A 21008-nucleotide genomic window follows, 5' to 3' on the forward strand; every position below is an offset into this window, starting at 1 on the left:
TATTTAAAAAACCTTCACGTTTACTCTCGTAAAAGCGAATCTCATCTCATAGAGTGGATTGTTGGTCTGTCCTTCTGCCTTTATCAGTCCGCAAATAATAATAATAATAATAATAATAATAATAATAATAATAATAATAATAATAATAATAATAATAATAATAATAATAATCCCAGCCAGGAATTATTGAATACTCCAATCGGAGAGGCAATTTTCTAATCACGACATAACCACATCTCTTCATCACGGGATGATAATTAAGTTAGATTTACTTTTGCTATGATGTCCTTTATAGTACCTGTTTGTACGGCTGGCTGTTTGGGGGGGGATACTGTACTTTTATTGAAGTTTTTTTTCCCCTCTAGAACCGTGACCCGTTCTGGCCCGATGGGTTCACGTCTCCAGCTTGTATTTCAACCCTCAACCTGCGTGTAGTCTAGAGTCCCGTTAGTGAGCAATGACACTAATTGGGCCCTGGGTTCGATTTCGCTTGGGCGCCTTTTACTAGTTTACTAATTGATCTGAATAGGTATTGGTCTTTTCCTAACACTTCGCTGTTCAGGTCTGAACGGTACAGAAGTCCCCATTCATAATACTTTGACTTTCACACTTTATTGTTCACTGCTTTTGATTACTTTCCAGTAAAAGGACCTAAGCTTTAAAACAGATTTCACGTGACACGTTTTTCCTCCACATTACGTAAGACTGGTGACGGATATTTGAATATTAGAGATTTGGTGTCTCTATTATCCCAGTATATACAGGTATATTATGTGCGAATGTGTGAGCTGACGGTTGTTGAAACTACACAGTCATATTAAAAAAAACAACAACTTTAAATTACAATTATTTCAGTCGTGTACTGTTTTATCTTATGGAGTCGCCGTAGGGAAGCAGCACAACACGGAAACACAGTTTAATAAGAGGCGTGTCTGGAGTCAGTATCTACAGTATATGACGGCGAAGGGCTGGAGTTTCGGTGTCTTCTGTCCTCTGAGAAGCTGGCATATTGTTAAGTCAAGAGACATACTGTAGATACAGTAAGTGTTCAGAAATGTCCAACCTGGCTGTGTTTAAGCAATGCATACTGTGTCATGAGATTTAATTGCTTCAGTTGGTTGTGATCACTCGTTTTCACGGATTGTCGCTTTGATGCCATCGTATAATACTTAAAAATAAGAAAGTGTAGTAACAATTATTAATATTATTTATGTTGTTCTGTTTTGCTACATGAATGTCATTCTGTAACGCACTGAGACTTTGTTTGACAGGTGAAAGACGGCTCTAATGTAGGTGACAGAGCAGGGCGCACTCGGGTGAAGAAGAGTATATTATTCAGCGGATCACATTTAACAGCTCACTAAAGTTAACCGGAAACTGGTTTAAATGTAATTAAGAAGTCGTTAATAAAATCAATTGCTGAGTTTTAGTTAAAAGCCTGTTTAAAAGTGCGTCAAAGTAGCTTAAGTGTTTTGAACTGATAGAAATGGTTGTTCTGAGATCCCTTTTGGGGAATCGCAGGGAGCGGTTTTTAAAAGTGAAATTGCGATTAGACATTAAAGAAACTACGCCACCTGGTTTCCTTTAAAGTGTTTATCTTTTAAATCTTTTCTAAAAGTTCTGTCAGTGCCCTCACATATAAAGGTATGATGTACTAGCATTTTACAGATGATTAAGTGGTTATACTGTATTTTTCGAGGTACGTATGTATTTAAATGGAGAAAAAAAGCACGATTGTTAAACTAGAAGTGACCGACGTGCAAAACGTCCCAACTTTATCCTGAATCTAAACGTTCATTTCATAACCATTAGGAAAACTTACCAGAGACTGATATCTTTATATTGCATTTTCAGATGGACACAGAATTTGACATGTGTGAACTTTGAGAAGTGTACAAATACCTTAACATTGATGCTTAATTTATGCTGCTTGTTACGTTTGTAAATTCCATTGTGCTGTGTGAGGGTGTGGACTATGAAAACCCTGGTGAAAGAAAATGCTTTAGATACCAGAAATATGTCATTTGTCAAGTACAGGCCCAGACTTTCTTATTGACAAAGCCGATAAATATTTGTCAAAGTAACTTGTATTACCTCTGTTTCCCACTGTACTCAACTGTAGTGTTCTTACTGTATGTAGTGAGGTCTGTAGATTCAGTACCTGTTGTTGTCCTTTAGGATCAATCAAATATGTTTTTATCAATCAAAAAACAAAGCGCAGTCCCACAGCATAGCTTCCACCTCATGTAATACTTCAGAAATGTGCTCTTTTAGGAGCCCCCAGTACAACATACAGCACATGGAGAAGTCTAAACAGAAAACCGTAAGAAGCCACTTGACTTTTTTTTTTTTAACTCTGGTGTCTTACACAGCTCAACAGTTGATTTTTCTGTTGTGTGGTGCAAGACATTGTTTGTGTTCCTCTCAATCTGCTTTCTATTATTGGTGATTCATTTGGGCCCTGGTCTGAATCTGTCGCACATAAAAAAAAAACCCCTGTAAATTGCAGATGCTGTGGTGAATACGTTTTCATGCAGTTGCTCTCTGTAGTTTGGGTTTTTCGTAGTACACCGGCTCAAAGCACTTTATTAAAAAATAAATCAATGGTAGGCTGCTAAACAAAATCTAAGAATATGAAGAAGACCAACAGTCAATTGTCATTTAAGAATTGTAACCTGGAATTAGGGATAGGATTAATAATACAATAAAAGAAAGACAAACTGTAGAAAGGAACTGGAATAGGTATTTGCAAAACTGTAAAAAAGTATGAGCTGTAAAAAAGAGCGTCCCATTCAAGTATAGTGAGAGTATTCCTAATGATTGAAGTGGAACATTGACGAGACCCTAACTCTTCTGTGCTCTTCAGATGCACGTTGATGAAAACGTTCAGTGGGTTTTGGTTCGAGATGTGATTGAGCTACAACAGATAAAGGATATCTGGTGTTAATTCTGTTATTTTTCTGTGTTTCTGTCAGTTCTCTTTTTTCTAGGAGGCTGAAAATGGAATCTGTGGCCAGTGCCAATACCAACTTCTCCCTGGACCTTTTCAAGAAGCTCAGTGCTGATAATAGAACTGGCAATGTCTTCTTCTCCCCACTCAGCATCTCCTCTGCCCTGGCTATGGTGTATCTGGGGGCTCGGGGGAACACAGCCACAGAGATGGCTCAGGTTAGTGCAGACACAGTGAGTCACTTGTGACTGAACCCAGTACGCTCTGCTCACGTCCTTGCCTTAGTAGTAGTGAATACAGCTGGCACAGCCAAACAGTTGCCCATACAACTGTCTAAGATAAACATCTGCCAGTTTTGGACGTGCAGTCCATACCTACAATCTAATTGCTGTTCAGGAATCTGTGCACTTCTTCTGCAGTCTTGCTTCATATAGATTACTACTGGAAATTGAGAGTTGGGAGGGAAAGGGCATCACAGCCATTCTTGAAAAGGTGGAGTATGCAGTTCCTTCCTGACTGGACAGTGGACCTACTCTTTTTCCAGTTTATTCCAGAAAGGCAGCAAGCAAGAGAAGGGCATTAGGCCTGTCATGCTCATTCACCTCTGTTTTCCTGTTATTAATTCTGTTGATTATTAAATCATCCATTCCTTATTAAATGTCTTGTTTTCTTGTAAGAAAAAGCATCACATCAGTGCCTGTTGCTGGTAGCCGGTTCTGCACACAATGTTTGCTTTATTCTGACCTTCATACGGTATTTCCATCCAGAAGAATTTCTAGATTTGTCCATCTCAGGTGGTACTTTACTGTACATCACGAAACTGGCTGTTTTGCCACTTTGAATGCTGACACTGTCCGTTTGTGTACTGTAGAAAACTGTAGCCAAGAGCCCCTTCCATTTAACTCATTAACTAACGTGATGTACTAAGTTAACACGCCCAATAAGACAGTATATTATACATTAAAAATGTCACAATAATTGATTTATGAAGAGATTTTATTTTTTGACTACTCAAATAATACAAGGGCTTGAGCAATCATAGTTGTAGTACTTGAGTACTTTAGCCCAACCATATTTGAAATATAACCTATAGACATTATATATACAGGATATGCATTCATTTAAAGTGCTCAGACTTTTTAGAAGTCCAATGTTGGTCCCTGTTAGAAATACACACATTGCTCAGCATAACAATTACAGCGTATTAGATCTTTGTGTTTGACTGAGTCCAACAACCACTCCATACAGAATCTGTATGAAATGTCGGTTTTGTTTTTAGGGGCCACTGAGTATTCCACTCAGTAAAGGCACTAACTCCAGGTGTTGAACTCTGTAGCCCACACGTCACTCTGTTGAACCTGAAGCTCAGCTTTGAGTGTGGATTGCCTCAGCAGCAACCCCAGGACTCTTGTAGTGACGCAGTACTCTGGGTGAAATCATCAGAAGGAGTTCCTCTCCTCCAGCTAGCATTAACGCTCGTTGCTGCACAGAACAGAAACGTTTTTTTTTTATTTGTAAATTATCTTCATATGAAACTAATTTCAAAACGGATGACCGTAAACACAAAAAAAAAAAACCCGTCAAGGTTTTTTTTCCAGTTCCAATGTAGTGTATGCTCTCTGTGTTGTTCATGTTGTAATACAGTATACACAGATGGTCTGATGATCAACATATCTGACGATCTGATAGGAGGTAAACATCTTGCAATCATGTGTACCAACTTTCTGTAGTCACACTTTCAAAATGGATGATTTGTTTTATGTTTTATTTGTGTCCTTAACAATATACTGTATACTGAGCTTTAGTAAATAAGCTGTGTTATTCATAACATAATATAGATTCTGGATTCACCTTTTTTTCACCCATAGAGATAGGCTTTTCTACTCTTGAGTTGAGAAACAATCTGTACTAATAACCTGCTAACTACTATATATCTTCTACTCACTAATAATGCAACAAGAAAAATTTCAGTCCACCTGAAAAGACACAAACGAATGAATGATTGTGTGGTTTTTTAGCTGAATAATTAATACATGCATGCAACACAAATAGCTTCGACGTGTTGAAAAAGTAAAACTTTCTGATATTGAGATATTGCTGTAAATGCTAAATGTCGTAACGGTTTCACTGATCTTGATGTTAGGTGCTTCGTTTTGTGAAATCGGAGATGACCAAGGCCGATGGCCATCTACATCTACAGCAACAAACACAAAACGTGCAAGTTCCTAAATTCCTGCAGAAGCAGAAAAAGGTGGTACATCCCTCAAAGATGGATGTCCTCTGGGCTCCTGGGCTGTTATTAAGCATGAGCTGGGAGCAGTGCAAGGCCTCTTGATCTTTATAGCCCAAAGTCACTGAATTTTAACAGAACTGGTGTGGGGAAAAGGGTTTTTATACTGTATCTCCTCGGGAGGAGTTATACTTTTGGCTTTATGACCAGCAATCCATGTCATGGTTTTTCCTTTATGTTTGGGGTAATTTTCTTTTAGCCTCATTTGTATGCTGTGGTATTAATGTGCTTTTTCTTTGCTTAAGTACTAACTGCTTTCTTGGGATTAAAAGGTTGAACTGTTGTGTGTTATTTTGCTGTTTTTTTTCCCAGTTAAATGCAAAGTGGACAATGATTATTGCCACTTGATATGCGCAGTCACAAACATGCGTTTTGGCACACCTCTGAAATATTGATTATCATTAGTTTATGAAGTGTAACTAATAATGTTTGTTGCACAGTGTTTGATGACAAGTTTGTCTCCTTGTTATTTGGATGCTTATCATTCTAAGTAGTATCTAAGAATTTGTAGTGAGTTCATTCATTTCCTAATTTATCAATGGTGTTGTGGAAATTTCTTCACACCCCTTTCAAGTACTTTTTACACTGTGAAATGTTAATTGTCAGTTGAAAGATTAATGGGCATTCAGGACGTTTTAGACAAAAACATTGCTTCTGAATGAGGTGCCAGAACATATGTCTTGAGAGTATAATATAGACGGTATTACAGGTGTCAACGTTTTGGGATTTCCTTTCTTTGCTTTTAATTTTGAACTGTGGGCAGATTGTCAGTCTTTGTTCCAGTGTTCACATTGTGCCATTGGCTCATTGGAAGTGTAATTTTTTTTATAGCTATCTAAATAATTGCAGGTAATGGGGTGAAAGTTTCCCCCTGACACAAATAATTGGCTCATGTAGCTCATAGCTCATGTAGCTGAGGTAAATGAAAGACTTTTGTACATTTTTTTTAGATTTTGCTTTTCTTATAACTCTTCGAAAGTGTTAACAAGAAAATAAGATGTGGTGTCCTTCTTGCTCAGTTTTAAATTGTGAACTGGAACAAGACTGTGCTGTGTCTCTGCTGCACACTAGGTCTGAGAGTAGAATAACATCTCTATTTTTTTGCTTTTAACTAGACCGCCCATTTCAGTAAAGCTGGAGATGACCTCCATGTCGGATTCAGCAAACTGATCTCTGAACTCAACAAAGCAGGAGCCCCATATAAACTGAGCATGGCCAACCGTCTGTATGGGGAGAAATCATTCAACTTTGTGGAGGTAAGCTTTGCATGTATTCATTTTCTTCAACGTTTACCTCCTTTAGAAAAGAATGTATGGACAAATTTACAGGCACCTTGATTCAGAGTTTTACCTCTTTCATGAAAGATATTCTAAATTTCTGTCTTTAAAATATGTTTCTAGATAAGCGTTTGTGTGAGCTTTTCCTGTTATGACATATTGTACATCAGTATTGCCTGTGGCACACCTAGAACTTGATGATCTTAAAAACATGGTAGTAAATTATCTCAAACATATAAGAAAATATGAGCCTTCTCAGATGTGATGTTGGCAAGAGTTGTCCGCAATCTATTTTCAAGTATTCACTCTTGTTTTATGAATGTAGCAATACATCGCAGAGACCAGGAAGCACTACCATGCTGAGCTGGAGTCGGTCGACTTTATTACTGGAGCAGAGGCAGCCAGACAGAACATTAATGCCTGGGTGGAGAAGCAGACTCAAGGTAAAACATTTAGAAACCAGAGGACCTGTTCAAGAAAGGCGATCCAGCAGTGTACTGATAAACTCGAATCTTTGATCATTTGGTGCTTCAATCCACAATAGTGGTTGTGGAACCTGCTGTTATATTCTTATGCAGGCCTTGAGCTATGTGCTCTAATTCTGTTCCAGCTGAACAGGTGTGCAGGAACATTTTGCCCTCTTTCAGCTGCCTTTCTCACCATCGCAGCTTGGGCGGGTGATCAGACTGAGATGAAGATGAAATCCAAAAATGAACATCCACCCTGTTACCCAGAACATCCAATTTTACTGCACAGGCAATTCATGCTAAACTAATGTTGTGGGAAACCAGAAAAAAGCTTAATGGTTTTGGTCCCTTTCTTTTGTAGGTATGGGTTTAATCCCCACCATCTGCTGGTTTTAGTTTATCTGTTGACCAGCACAAGTTGGTGTCTGCATTGGTTACATACTGGGAGCTCTGCAGTGATTATGTACAGCCCTATCCGGGCAACTCTTCCAGTGTTTTGCTGTCAGTTCACCTCCACACTTGGTCAATGCTAATTTTTTGTGTTTTCCAGTAAAGTGAAGTCTTAAAGCAACACTGTATTTATCTACTGCTTATTGTGTTGATATTTTTTTTACTCTAGAAAAAATCAAGAACCTGCTGGCTGAGGGAACTATTGACACCATGACCAGGCTTGTGTTGGTGAACGCCATCTATTTCAAAGGAAACTGGGAGAAAAAATTTAATGAGGCTGCAACAAGAGAAGCACAATTTAAGTTGAACAAGGTAACAAGTGCCACAGCCAGTGAGCAAAAAAAAAACATTTCAGGGATCACAACACAAACCCCCATAGTGACCATACTACTAGCTGTCAAAGACCTCAGCCCAAGCTCAATAAACTAATGCAAACATTCAGATCACCAAAGAAGCAAACATCAGTTAGCACAAAGACTTAACAACAAGTCAGAACCTGTTCTGCATTCATTTTATATTCTAACTGGATTATACAGTTTTTTTACTTCATTGACTTTAAAACAATTTTCAAAGTTATTGAAATAACTTTAGTTGAAATGTTCTGTATGATGAAACAATACAGCTTTCACCTTGTGATTGAGATAAAGCAGTTAGCCTGTCTTTTTCAGCCTCAGTGATTCTTGTTTTAAGGTTTGTCTGGATTGCTTAAGACATCACAGTGTTAAAAAAAAAAACAAAACATTGGAACACAAAATGGAAAGATGTCAAACTTACTGTCGGATTTCATATTAATACCTCATTGGACATTGATTGATATTGTTCCTTGGGAAAAGCCATGTGATTTTCATTAAACACAAGGTCCTTCATGTTCTTACTCCAAATTGAGTTTAAATTATTTGATTAAATCTGTATAAAACCCATTCCAAAATATATGATGTAGTCAGCACAAGGATCATAGAAGTTCTGTTTCAACAGTTGTCAGTTTAGTTAAAAAAAAACAGTGAATTGTCAGTTTGAAGGACAGAATACCCTCAAGGTGCAGACAGTGCAGAGGCTTCAACACTAGAAATGATATTGAACAAACACCCAACGTATCAGCAGAATGACCGTAACTCGCCACCCACAGTGATCTGCAAACTTAAGAATATAGACAGCTGAGAGATAGAGCTGCTGTCTCCTGTTGGCCAGAGAACAGCTTCACAATTAGCTAACATTGTCAACATGTCAATGGTCTTTGTGTTCTGAGAGCTGGGAGTCTGTCAGCAACTTTGTTTTAACAACTTAGAAGGTAAAGGACAGAAAAATTGCCATTGAGTTAAAAATATATATATTTTTGGTCTTTTTCAATTTATCAGCATAATCACATTATAAAATACAATTTTTTTAGATTTGTCATTTTTATGGATTTACAGTATATTTCTACAAGCAATTAAGAATCTGAAGATTAATTTGTTTGATTCAATTAAATTGTTAATCTGTTCAATTTGACATTTTCAAATCCAATCAAGAATATAAGAATTTTACATTTAAAATTAGGAATTGAACATATAGTGTAAAAACATATCCACCATCAGACCATGTGAGAAGGGATTAACAATGGCTTCTTTTTGCTCTGAACCTTTACAGAATGAGACCAAGCCCGTGCAGATGATGTATCTGAAGGCCAAGTTTGGGCTCACATTCATCCCCGAGGTCAGCTGTCAGATCCTGGAGCTTCCATACCTAGGAAAAGAGTTAAGCATGCTCATCATGCTGCCCAGTGCCATTGAAGACAACTCCACAGGACTGGAAAAGGTGAGGCATTGTGGGATAGAGGTATTTCAGAAATGCAATTCAGATGGTGGCCAGTTGTTCGGAAGTGACCAATTACCAGAGGTCACATACTGAATGTGACTCCAGGGCTGTAGAAAAGACTCGCTGTCGCAGGATTTCACTTCAAACATTTCAACATTCATTGCTCATGCTTTCTAGAAACACTTCTGAGTACATTTGTGAAATAGGTGCAAATGATGTATAACAGTGGTGTTTCTCAAACTCAAGTGGTTGACCACATCATCATGTGGAAGACCTGAGAGAGAAAACTAAAGAGAGCCAGCTTCACTCCACACTCCACGGACAGGGAGACTCTCAGCGACGGAGTCCTCTATTACACCAACAATTGTCAAAATTCTAAAGCACATGCATGTTTCACACCTTGCTTCAAAGACCTTTTTGCTTAAAGTTTTATGTACTTTATTTTCCTTTCACATTCTGCCTCTGTTGCCTGTTGCCTGTTGCCTGTTGCCTGTTGCCTGTTGCCTGTTGCCTGTTGCCTGTTGCCTGTTGCCTGTTGCCTGTTCTGTGTGTGTGTGTTGTTCAGGGCTTTGGGGTTTTTGTAAAATTGCATTATTACAACAGTCTCATGGTCTGGTGCTTTCTTTGAAGCTGGAAAGGGAGCTCACTTATGGGAAGCTGATGGAATGGACAAAGCCTGACATGATGGACATTGAAGAAGTAGAGGTGTCGCTGCCAAAGTTCAAGTTCGAGGAGACCTATGATCTCAAGGAGGTCCTGAAGAGCATGGGCATGGTAGATGCCTTTGACCGTGGGAGGTCTGATTTCTCTGGCATGTCCTCCGGTTCTGAGCTGTTTCTGTCCAAGGTGGTGCACAAGTCCTTCGTGGAGGTCAACGAGGAGGGCACCGAGGCTGCCGCCGCCACCGCAGCCGTCATGATGATGCGTTGTGCCATGATCTCTGCCCGCTTCACGGCCAATCACCCCTTCCTGTTTTTCATCAGACACAACAAATCCCAAAACATCCTGTTCTACGGCAGGTTCTGCTCTCCCTAAGAATCCAGTTGCAGCCAGTGCTTCAGTAATAACCTCTATAGTCTGCAGGCTCCAAACTCTATTGGATTACAGTGTGTTCAAATTAACTGAGTGCCTTATAAACACAACTACTATATTATAATATGCAACAGATCTGCCGTGTCAGGAAGACTCTCCTAATGGTCTTGCTGTCTTTAATGATATAAATAATAAATCGCATGATGAAATTAACATGGGACTGTAACAGTCACTTATTTGTTTTTTGTCTGTGTGTCCCTGACTGCACAGTTGTTTTCCTTGCTGCTCTCAATCAGAGTACAATTACAAGAGACTCAGATGCAACTGGCTAATCTTTAAAGGGAAATTAATTTTAAAAAGATGCCCATTTTACATTATACATATAGTACATGCACATACACACAGGATCGTACCGCCAGATGTTTTGGTATGCTGCCAGTTTTCCCATCTGGGGAATCCCGGTTTCTGCTGGTTAGTGGCCTGACCAAGGTTCAGCCTCATCTAGGATATAGTTTCTTCTTGTGTCTTCTGGTTTCACCACTGATCTTTAGAACGGTGTAGTGGAGGCTAACAGCAGAGCCAGTATTTGGCTCCTTGTTTTGTGTCGAAGGGACCTCTACACTGCTCATGCTCACAAGTATTATCATCCCCACAAGCAAACATGAGAAAAAATGATTGAACTCCTCTTAATTACTTTTATAATTTATTGCATCTCCTTAAGGGTCAGTGAGATCTAAACATCCCAAATGCCACGTCTGAGTGACCCCAAAGTGGAGGATAGTGACGTCAGGGCATCAGCGCTTACTGAAGTGCAAGCTGGGAAAAAGAAGTTTAGAACATCACTGCTCTCTAGTGGTTCTATTCTTCCATTCACAGAGTCAGGATGGTCCCTGTACCTTCAGTAATGCCTTGTGAAACCTGACTGCATTGAAGTAATTGGTGAATATCGCTTGAACAATTTTTTTCACAGCATTTCTTCTAGACCTTCCCTGTTAAGTGTATAATTATTTTTTAACCGATCACCATATTCCATCAACAACCAATGAAATGCAGAAGATAAAAATGAGATGCTGTGCTGACATGCCAGGCTTGTCAAGAATATGAGCAGCCTACCCTCAAACCTTTGGAACATATACACAGTTTTTCCATACTGTATATAATATTTTATTTTCTTTCATTACTACAGGAATTTACATGTACAGTACATGTTTCTGTAGTTTCATGTCAAGAATAACAGACAGCACGTATGGAAAGCCGTGCCATCTACTTGTCACAAAAACGACAAACGCGTTTAACTCAGTATTGCTCACTCGCACTGTGCTCTACTTCAGGTATGCAAAAGACAGCACTCGTGAAACTGCACAAGCATGTACTGTACATAGGGTTTGTGCCGACTCTTTAAACATTGAACGAAATACATTTGCCATGACTAGACAGACTTAATTATCTACTGTTGGGTTACTGTTACTGTTATTGTTGGTCACTCGTTTAATCTTAAATTAAGCACAAAAACTTCAAAAGCTTTTAGACCGCAGTATGCTTACACGTCGAATACAATTGATTTTGGAATTACACAGCAGAATGCAGGAAAAGTGTATTTTGAAGTATTTGTGTGTCCGTTTGCACAGACGTGAATGTAGAGATAGGGTAATGCCAAACAAAAAGAAGAATTCTAGGACTGCACACAACACGTTGTACAGCGACCGCCAACAAATGCGGGTGTAAAGGAGGGAGAACTTGACATATCGGAGGCGAGCGCAACCTGCACGAGAAATATATTTACTTCCTCCCCTCCCATAAAAATGACTTAATATAATCCACCTACACCATCCTCGACAGAGGTGAGGGACCTACTGGTTGTGATAAACGAAGGTTAAAAATCGTGCAAAAGTTCACAACAACGCCAGTCAAAAGAGCACGAAAAGGTAGGATACAAAATGTGATTTCAGTGATCCCGGTACACGGCATCGATTAACAAACGCAGTACAGCAAGGACATGAACAATTAAAAGGACCACACACATGGAGAACCTGAGCCGGGAGAAGCAAGGATTCGGGAAACAATCACGACGTAATAACATTAATCATTTCCCGTCTTCCTCCCACCTGAACGTCCTGATGCAGAAGAAAAAGCCGACACAGGTGTAATACAGCAAAACGCTGAATCGCAGTTTACAAAAGAAATAGGCGTGGTTGGTACCAGTAGGTGTGTGAAAGTAAAGGGCTGAAATTTCAGCGTCTGCTACCCTCAGAGTAACTGCAAAAGCCTGAACCCAGACAGTAAGTGTTCAGAAGAGCCGAACCTGACTGTATTCAAGGGAAGCCTACTTCACATTGCTTTGTTTCTGGTAGTTTGGGTCACTCGTTTTCATGTATTGCCGCTTTGATTCTATGGTACAATACGTAAATAAGAATGTGCAGTAATAATAATTGGTATTATTTACATTAATCTGTTTTGGTACATGAGTAATTCTGCAACGTACTTAGATTTTACTGTAACTTTAAAGAGCCATTAGATGTTGTTTCACGTGACTGATGTGTCGAGCAGTTCTGTATTTTCTCAAATCTGTTTTCTATTTGTATTTCTTTGCGCTAAAAAGAAACGCCCATTAGTTGGATGGTCTTGAGTCTGCTTGATAATTATGGAAGCCTGTTGCAGCATAAGGGGAAACTGGCTTTTCTCTCTAGATTGTAAGAGGTTCACCTCCTACAAGCAGCCATATCACCTGCAACTCACAACTAGATAGAGGCCAGTAGATACCATCCTGGCCTCAGAATTCACTATTGAGTCATCTTAATTGTAATTTGCCTCTCTTGTTCTCAGCTAGATCATATCTGCAGCACAGATGAATGCAGCAGGAAAATTCCTAGACTTTACTCAGCAGCGTCTTAAAAACATCACCAATGGTGTTCAAACCTGTTTTTTTACACAGATGACTGACACAGCTTTGCATTGTGAATCATTTTTCTAAGAAAACATGTATCCGTGGGGGATGGTGGAGTGTCTTTCATTGGAAGACTCACCCTATTCTACTTTGAAAATACCTGTGAAACCAGTTAAATTCGGCACAGCCAGCACTGCCGCAGTGGGAGAGAGAGATGAAAACCGCGCAGTGCCAGGCGAATGCACAATATTAATGTAGGGCTCATGTGGATTTGCGCCCTACACCCTGCAGTACCGCTGTGTACATACAGTATGAACATGTTGTGATATGTAGAAATATAAAAAAGGTCAATATAATGCCAATAATATTTGCTATTTTAGTTTTTCAAAGAAATGTTTCTTTGTTAAAAGAAAACTCATGGCAATAGCTGGGTTTGAACACCCAACCTCAGGGTTATAAATCAGTCACTTAAGCTATCACACCACCAAGGCAAGTCATGGGACAACTACTGAAACAGCCATACACATACTGTATCAATTGAAAGTCTTATACTGCTGGTTGTGCAACAGTACATTAATATAGTTATATCGTTTATTATTTTATTTAGATATGCAAATCCATATTATATTCCCTATTAATCCAATTCTAAAATGCTTTTGATAACGAGCATATTAGCGGAAAAGGTTAAAACGATCACTTTTCACAAAGTATATAAACATACAGTAATATGGTCAGAAGGAGCACGTAAAAACGTTTCCGAAATAACCACATGTAAGACTTTGATGCTTCAAATGTTTAGGGAGAAATGGAAGACTGGTACAGTATGTATTTTTTCTTTAAAGTACCGAGACCAGCCATATACAGTACAGTTTACATACAGTAATATGTTTATGTTCCTAAATTAATATCTTTTATGAGCATGTGAAAGGCATGGTGAATCGGAGATTCTCAAGACTTACTTATGATTGGGAACAAATGCGTGATCGGATCAACGAAGTGCTGTGGTGTTACTTTATTTTTTCATTGACAAAAAGTCTTTTTGTTTACAAAGACAGTTACAAAGAATGTGGACCAGGGAAATACTTTGAGTTTACAGCTTGTCCAAGGTCCTTCATTATTAGTAATATCTTCGGTAAAGACCTTGATGCATAAAATATTTCTGCATAATTAAAATATTTATGATAAAGGTAGGCTGTGTACTTTTGCCCAACTGTGCAATCTTGCTTTCATAAAATATACCAACTTTTTAATGTATGATGATTAACATGCTGTAATACACAGTTTAAATTTAAAAGTCTGAAGAGTATACAACTTAAATTCTTAATTGAATAAAGATTGTCCCTCAGCAGTGATTGGAATTGGAAACCGGTGTTTTCTGGTGACGGCTCAAATGCTGTACATGAGAGGTTAAGCTTTATTAGCTCCTCATGGCGGTTTTACAAGGTGATTCCGGATACTATTAACATCTCGAATTTGCATATGGTTATTTGCGGTGTGACGCGCTAAATCGCGTCTTGATGCGACACGTCCACTGCGTTATACTGCAGCGTACCCCACTTGTTTTGAATGGCTGCATCAGTAAGCTCTCCAGGGTTGCTGTTGTATCTATCAGTGCTGTGGGGTCTGGATTGACTACCTTAATTAATCTGAACCATGTGAATGATTGCAAGGTTTTCGTCAATTAATATGTGTAGCTTTCAGGGTTTGTTCATGTTACATCTGTTTACTTTTAAATGTACCTTATTGCAGTGAAACGTTTTTTTCCTGAAAAATTTAAGTCCAGTACTGTAAATGTGTTAAATCAATACTGTAAGCTGATCTCAAATTAAGTAGGTTTCTTTTTAAAGAAATTGTTGAGTTATTCTTTCTCCGTTTCAGCTTTTGCATTTTTTGCTAATTTAAGATGTGTTTCATAACAGAACTTTATTTTAAGGGGAACTGCAGAGGAAACATCGGCAGAACCGTCTTAAAGTCGAGAGCAAAATTTATATTGAATTAAAGAGATGTATTCCCAAGCCTGCTCATTTACAATTTAATAGGGCCACTTTACATCACTGGAAGTCCTGAATCACAGAATCTGGCGCTGCACATATCTAGAAATGTTGTCTATTTGTTATGTAAATTGGTGGTTTTACAAGTTACCATTGTACATTTTACTTTTATTGTGGTTTGCACTCATCAATGCTGCTTCTAACCCCAAAACAGAAATATAGCCGTTCCTTTCCCCTTTAAAAAAAACTTTTGTTTTGGTTGGGATAGCCTAATTTTTGGTATGTTGTGGTATTGATATGCTTTTTCTTTGCCTACTAACTGGTGGAACAATTTTGCGCACGAACTAGAAATTACTAACTACTTTCTTTGGATGAAAAAGATATAACTGTTCTATTTTATCCTGTTTTACTGTTTTGCCAGTAACATGCAAAGTGGACTTAAAAATAATTATTCCTACTTTATATGTGCAGTCTTGGATAGGCATTTTGGCTATCTCTGTAATATTGTTAATCCTATTTTATGAGGAATATATATGTCTGACAGAATTTGACAACGGGTTTGTCTCCTATTTTTATTGGACACTCCTTGTGCTAAGTAGTGGCCAAGGTTTTGTAGTGAGTTCATCCTAATTTCTTAATTTAGTTCTTGAAATATGTATTCACACCCTGTTCAGGTACTTTATAAACTACCACTTGTAAGATTAACTTGATTGTGACCTGGAACAAAACTATGCTATGTTTCTGCTGCACGCTAAATCTGAGAGTACAAATCTCTGTTTTGTGCCGTTAACAAGACCCTCCACTTCCGTGAAGTTGAAGATGACCTCCATGTTAAATTCAGCAAATTAATATCTGAACTCCACAAAGCAGGAGCCCCATATAAACTGAGCATGGCCAACCGTCTGTATGGGGAGAAATCATTCAACTTTGTAGAGGTAAGCTTTGCGTTTATTCAATTTGTAAATGTTTAAACCCTTTAGAGAATAATGTATGGACAAATTTACAGACACACTTTTGTTACAGTTGTTTTTTTTCCTCTGAAATAAAATACATTTTCTATTTCTTCCTTTAAAATATGTTTGCGTGAACATTTCCTTTTATGTCTGCACATACGGCATTGCGTGTGGCACACCTTGAACTTGTCATACTGTAATCTTCTAAACTTTTTTGGAAATGATCTCAAACATGTAAGAAAATATGAGCCATCTTAGATGTGATATTGGCAAGATTTGTCAGCACCCACTCCGTTTTGTGAATGTAGCAATACATCGCAGAGACCAGGAAGCACTACCAGGCTGAGCTGGAGTCGGTCGACTTTATTACTGGAGCAGAGGCAGCCAGACAGAACATTAATGCCTGGGTGGAGAAGCAGACTCAAGGTAAAACATTTAGAAACCAGAGGACCTGTTCAAGAAAGATGATTTAGCAGTGTTCTTGTACACTTGAGTCTGTGATAATTTAGTGCTTCAATCCACAGAAGTGCCTGTGGAACCTAGAAGAAGGTGGGCTTTTCTCTGTGGTTCAACCAAACCTCAGCCTATCAGTATGCGACAGACACAGGGCAGGGTACGCTCTGGAAGGGACGCCAGTCCATTGCAGGGCAGACACAAACTCAAAGACATCTGCCCACTCACCAGGACCAATTAGACTTTGAAGTCAATAAACCTACCAGTACGTCTTTGAACTGTGGGAGGAAACGGGAGCACCCAGAGGAAACCCAATGAGAACATGGGAAAACATAACTCCAAGCAGAAAGTCCCTCACGTCTGGAATTGAACCACTGTGCCACATATTTGGTAATATAAAAAGATTGAAAGAAAGTGGAGGTTCAGTACAGTCAGATACAAGGCAGCAGTAGTGGAACTGCTGTCCGAACCTTGTCACATTGGACATTCAGGAAGTGCACTGTGGGACACAGGCAGACATGTATACTGTAAGTCTGTGAATCTTGACTAACCAGGTCCAAGGTCGCAGAGAAAGCAGTAAAAACAAGGCATTTAACTTTTTGACTTTTGTAAATCATGAACTTCTTAACAGTAGATATAATACAATCTTTGTAACTGTGATTTGAATGAATTTTCTGATCTCTTTTCTTAGTGCATGTTAATTTAGTTTCTGCATTCTTTTACAGTTGTATTTATTTACTTCAAATATAGAGTACGTCTTTAAAATCAAATAAAAGTTCATCCTTAGTTGGTTCTGGGGTAAAAAGTTACACTTTGAAACAGTGGCTGTAGTTTGGAGTATACGGTACAACTATGAAATTCTGTTTAACTGATAGCCTGGTTCATGAATGTTTCACTCGGATCTAGTTAAGCTGCGCTAGAATTGATTGAGTATTTCACAGAATGCAAACATGAAATACTGATCATGTTCTATACAAAGATGCAATGCATTGGTCCTCAAAACAAGTTCTGTATTAAAAATAGAACAACTCTTACCAGGGCAGCATCAATCACATCATCAATAAAAATGACAGCACTTCATATTGTACACGAGGATCATAACGTCTGTCAACCCAGCATTCCACAGGGGGGCGTCCACCATGTTACCAAGAAAGAACCCTTTTTTACTGCACAGGCCACTCATGTTTAACTAACATTGTGGAGATGTTGTGGTTTAATCTCCCCCACCTGTTGGTTATGATTTATCTGTGGCACAAGTTGGTGTCTGCACTGGTTACATACAGGGAGCTCTGCAGTGGTTAGGTACAGCCCTGTCCGGGCAACTCTTCCAGTGTTTTGCTGTCGGTTCACCTCCACACTTGGTCAGTGCTCATTTTTCATTTGTGCTTTTCCACTAAAGTGAGGTTTTACAGCCACGCTGTATTTATCTACTGCTTATTGTGTTGATATTTTTTTTACTCTAGAAAAAATCAAGGACCTGCTGGCTAAGGGAACTATTGACAGCATAACCAGGCTTGTGTTGGTGAACGCCATCTATTTCAAAGGAGACTGGGAGAAAAAATTTAATGAGGCTGCAACAAGAGAAGCACCATTTAATTTGAACAAGGTAACAAGTTCCCCATTCGTTGAGAAAAGAAAACATTTTGGAGATTACCCAAAATCCCCACAGTGAGCATAGCAGTAACGGTCAAAGACCACAAGCCAAGCTCAATGATCGAAAGCAGACATAGAACATTAGAGGCACTAATGTTCTGAATTAATTTTATATCTTAACTGAATTATTCAAAGAATTGTTTACTCAGCTGAGTTTGAAAACATTTTCAACTTATAGTTGAATATAATGTAAAAAATGTACAATTTTTTTAGATTTGTCATTTTTATGGATTTACAGTATATTTCTACTAGCAATTAAGAATCTGAAGATTAATTTGTTTGATTCAATTAAATTGTTAATCTGTTCAATTTGACATTTTCAAATCCAATCAAGAATATAAGAATTTTACATTTAAAATTAGGAATTGAACATATAGTGTAAAAAACATATCCACCATCAGACCATGTGAGAAGGGATTAACAATGGCTTCTTTTTGCTCTGAACCTTTACAGAATGAGACCAAGCCCGTGCAGATGATGTATCTGAAGGCCAAGTTTGGGCTCACATTCATCCCCGAGGTCAGCTGTCAGATCCTGGAGCTTCCATACCTAGGAAAAGAGTTAAGCATGCTCATCATGCTGCCCAGTGCCATTGAAGACGACTCCACAGGACTGGAAAAGGTGAGGCATTGTGGGATAGACGGACACAACCAGTCTGAAATGTTTTGTATTTACAGTGGTATTTCAGGAAAGCATCACCTCACTCCAGAGAGAATTCACGTTGTAGCCAGTTGCTCATACATGACTAAGTACCAGTAGTCAAACTCCATTACTTTGTTACTCATGTTCTCTAGGAACAGTTCTTAGTTTGTGAAATAAATGGTTAATGTTTTAGATCAGTATTTTTTTGCATCATGTAGGCCAAGGACTTCAAAAAAGAAAGAGACTGAAATGTGGATGAAGAGTGAGGGACAAGAGTGTTTTTTTTTAAGAAGAATTTAATGAGCTCATAGATGAAGCCACAGCAAACTGATTCTATGCCTTTGCATCCCTGGTAGCCAATTTGCACAAACTGTATAAATATCCTATTTTTTATTAGATTGCAGGAAGGTAATTTAATAAATTCTGCTTAACAGTGTACCTAATGGAATTGTTTAATTGATGCATGTTTCACACCTTGCTTTAAAGACTTTTGTGCTCAAGTGTTTGTCCAACATAGCCCTGCTCGCTCTTTTTCACTAAGAATGCTGTACTTCATTTTGTTTTCACTTTCTGCCTCTGTTGGGCATTGTGTGTATTGTTGTGCAGGGCTTTGAGGTTCTTGTAAAATTGCGTTATTCTAATTTTAACACAGTCTGGTGTTCTTTCTTTGAAGCTGGAAAGGGAGCTCACTTATGGGAAGCTGATGGAATGGACAAAGCCTGAGATGATGGACGTTGAAGAAGTAGAGGTGTCGCTGCCAAAGCTCAAATTCGAGGAGACCTATGATCTCAAGGAGGTTCTGAAGAGCATGGGCATGGTAGATGCCTTTGACAGCACAAGGTCTGATTTCTCTGGGATGTCCTCTGGTTCTGAGCTGTTTCTGTCCAAGGTGGTGCACAAGTCCTTCGTGGAGGTTAACGAGGAGGGCACTGAGGCTGCTGCAGCTACTGCAGCTGTCATGGTGTTGGAGTGTGCCAGGATCATTCCCCACTTCACAGCCGATCACCCCTTCCTGTTTTTCATCAGACATAACAAATCCCAACACATCCTGTTCTACGGCAGGTTCTGCTCTCCCTAAGAATCCAGTTGCAGCCAGTGCTTCAGTAATAACCTCTAAAGTCTGTCTGCGGGCTCCAAACTCTATTGGATTGTAGTATCCTGTGAGTTAATTTTCACTATGTGCATTATAAGCAAAACTGGAGTGAGATAGTATGCAACCGATGTATCCCATTAGGAAAACTCTTCTGTCTTGCTCAGTTTAATGATGTAAACAATAAATCACAAGCTGAAAATAAAATGGGAATGGTTCTTATTTGTTATACCCTCTGTGTGAATGAGTGTCTCTGATTGCACAGTTTTTAAACTGGTTTTCCTTGCTGTTCTGATTCAGAGTACAATTTCAAGAGACTGAGGTGCCACTGGCTAAACTGTAAATGGAAATGAATGTAAAAGCAGATGACAGTTTTACATTATAAATGCAGTATTTACAAAGACACAGGCATTCCCAAAAAGTGTTTGATACTGCCAATTTTTTGGTGTGCTGCCAGTTTTCCCATCTGGGGAATAATAATAATAATATTAATAATTGCTTACACTTATATAGCGCTTTTCTGGACACTCCACTCAAAGCGCTTTACAGGTAATGGGGACTCCCCTCCACCACCACCAATGTGCAGCATCCACCTGGATGATGCGACAGCAGCCATAGTGCACCAGAACGCTCACCACACATCAGCTATCAGTGGGGAGGAGAGCAGAGTAATATAGCCAATTCATAGAGGGGGATTATTAGGAGGCCATGATTGAATCCCGGTTTCAATCGGGATTCAATCATGGCCAGGAATCAAACCAGGAATCCCGGTTTCTGCTGGTTAGTGGCCTGACCAAGGTTCAGCCTCATCTAGGATATAGTTTCTTCTTGTGTCTTCTAGTTTCACCACTGATCTTTAGAACGGTGTAGTGCAGGCTAACAGCAGAGCCAGTATTTGGCTCCTTGTTTTGCGTCGAAGGGACCTCTATACTGCTAATGCTCACAAGTGAGTCCAGTGACCCAGGCCGGTGTATTATCATCCCCACAAGCAAACATAAAAAAATGATTGTGACAAAATTAAGAGTTTACTGGGTAGAACAGGTATCCTCAAACCAGAAAGTATGAGTCTAAAACAATAGAAA

At 38.9% G+C, this 21008-nt stretch overlaps 1 protein-coding gene across 3 annotated transcripts; it reads left to right on the forward strand.

Annotated features, from left to right (window-relative positions):
* Positions 1–733: 733 nt before the first annotated feature.
* LOC148657578 (leukocyte elastase inhibitor-like) lies at positions 734–20133 on the forward strand. 3 transcript variants are annotated; one of them, XM_088644036.1, is made up of 8 exons: positions 885–1040; positions 2976–3168; positions 5094–5201; positions 6356–6496; positions 6843–6960; positions 7604–7746; positions 9061–9228; positions 9859–10473. In XM_088644036.1, the coding sequence occupies exons 2-8, from the start codon at positions 3001–3003 to the stop codon at positions 10261–10263; spliced, it is 1251 nt and encodes a 416-aa protein (XP_088500162.1). In that variant the 5' UTR covers positions 885–1040; positions 2976–3000; the 3' UTR covers positions 10264–10473. The 3 variants fall into 3 exon arrangements, with proteins under 3 accessions (XP_088500164.1, XP_088500162.1, XP_088500163.1); XM_088644038.1 differs by lacking the exons at positions 5094–5201; positions 6356–6496; positions 6843–6960; ... (1 more) ...; positions 9061–9228; positions 9859–10473 and adding exons at positions 15930–16070; positions 16397–16514; positions 18005–18147; positions 18648–18815; positions 19510–20133 and having other exon boundaries at positions 734–1040; XM_088644037.1 differs by lacking the exon at positions 5094–5201.
* Positions 20134–21008: the final 875 nt, after the last annotated feature.

The sequence above is a fragment of the Lepisosteus platostomus genome, chromosome 8 (assembly GCF_059453375.1).
Source record: "Lepisosteus platostomus isolate fLepPlt1 chromosome 8, fLepPlt1.hap1, whole genome shotgun sequence".
NCBI lineage: Eukaryota > Metazoa > Chordata > Actinopteri > Semionotiformes > Lepisosteidae > Lepisosteus > Lepisosteus platostomus.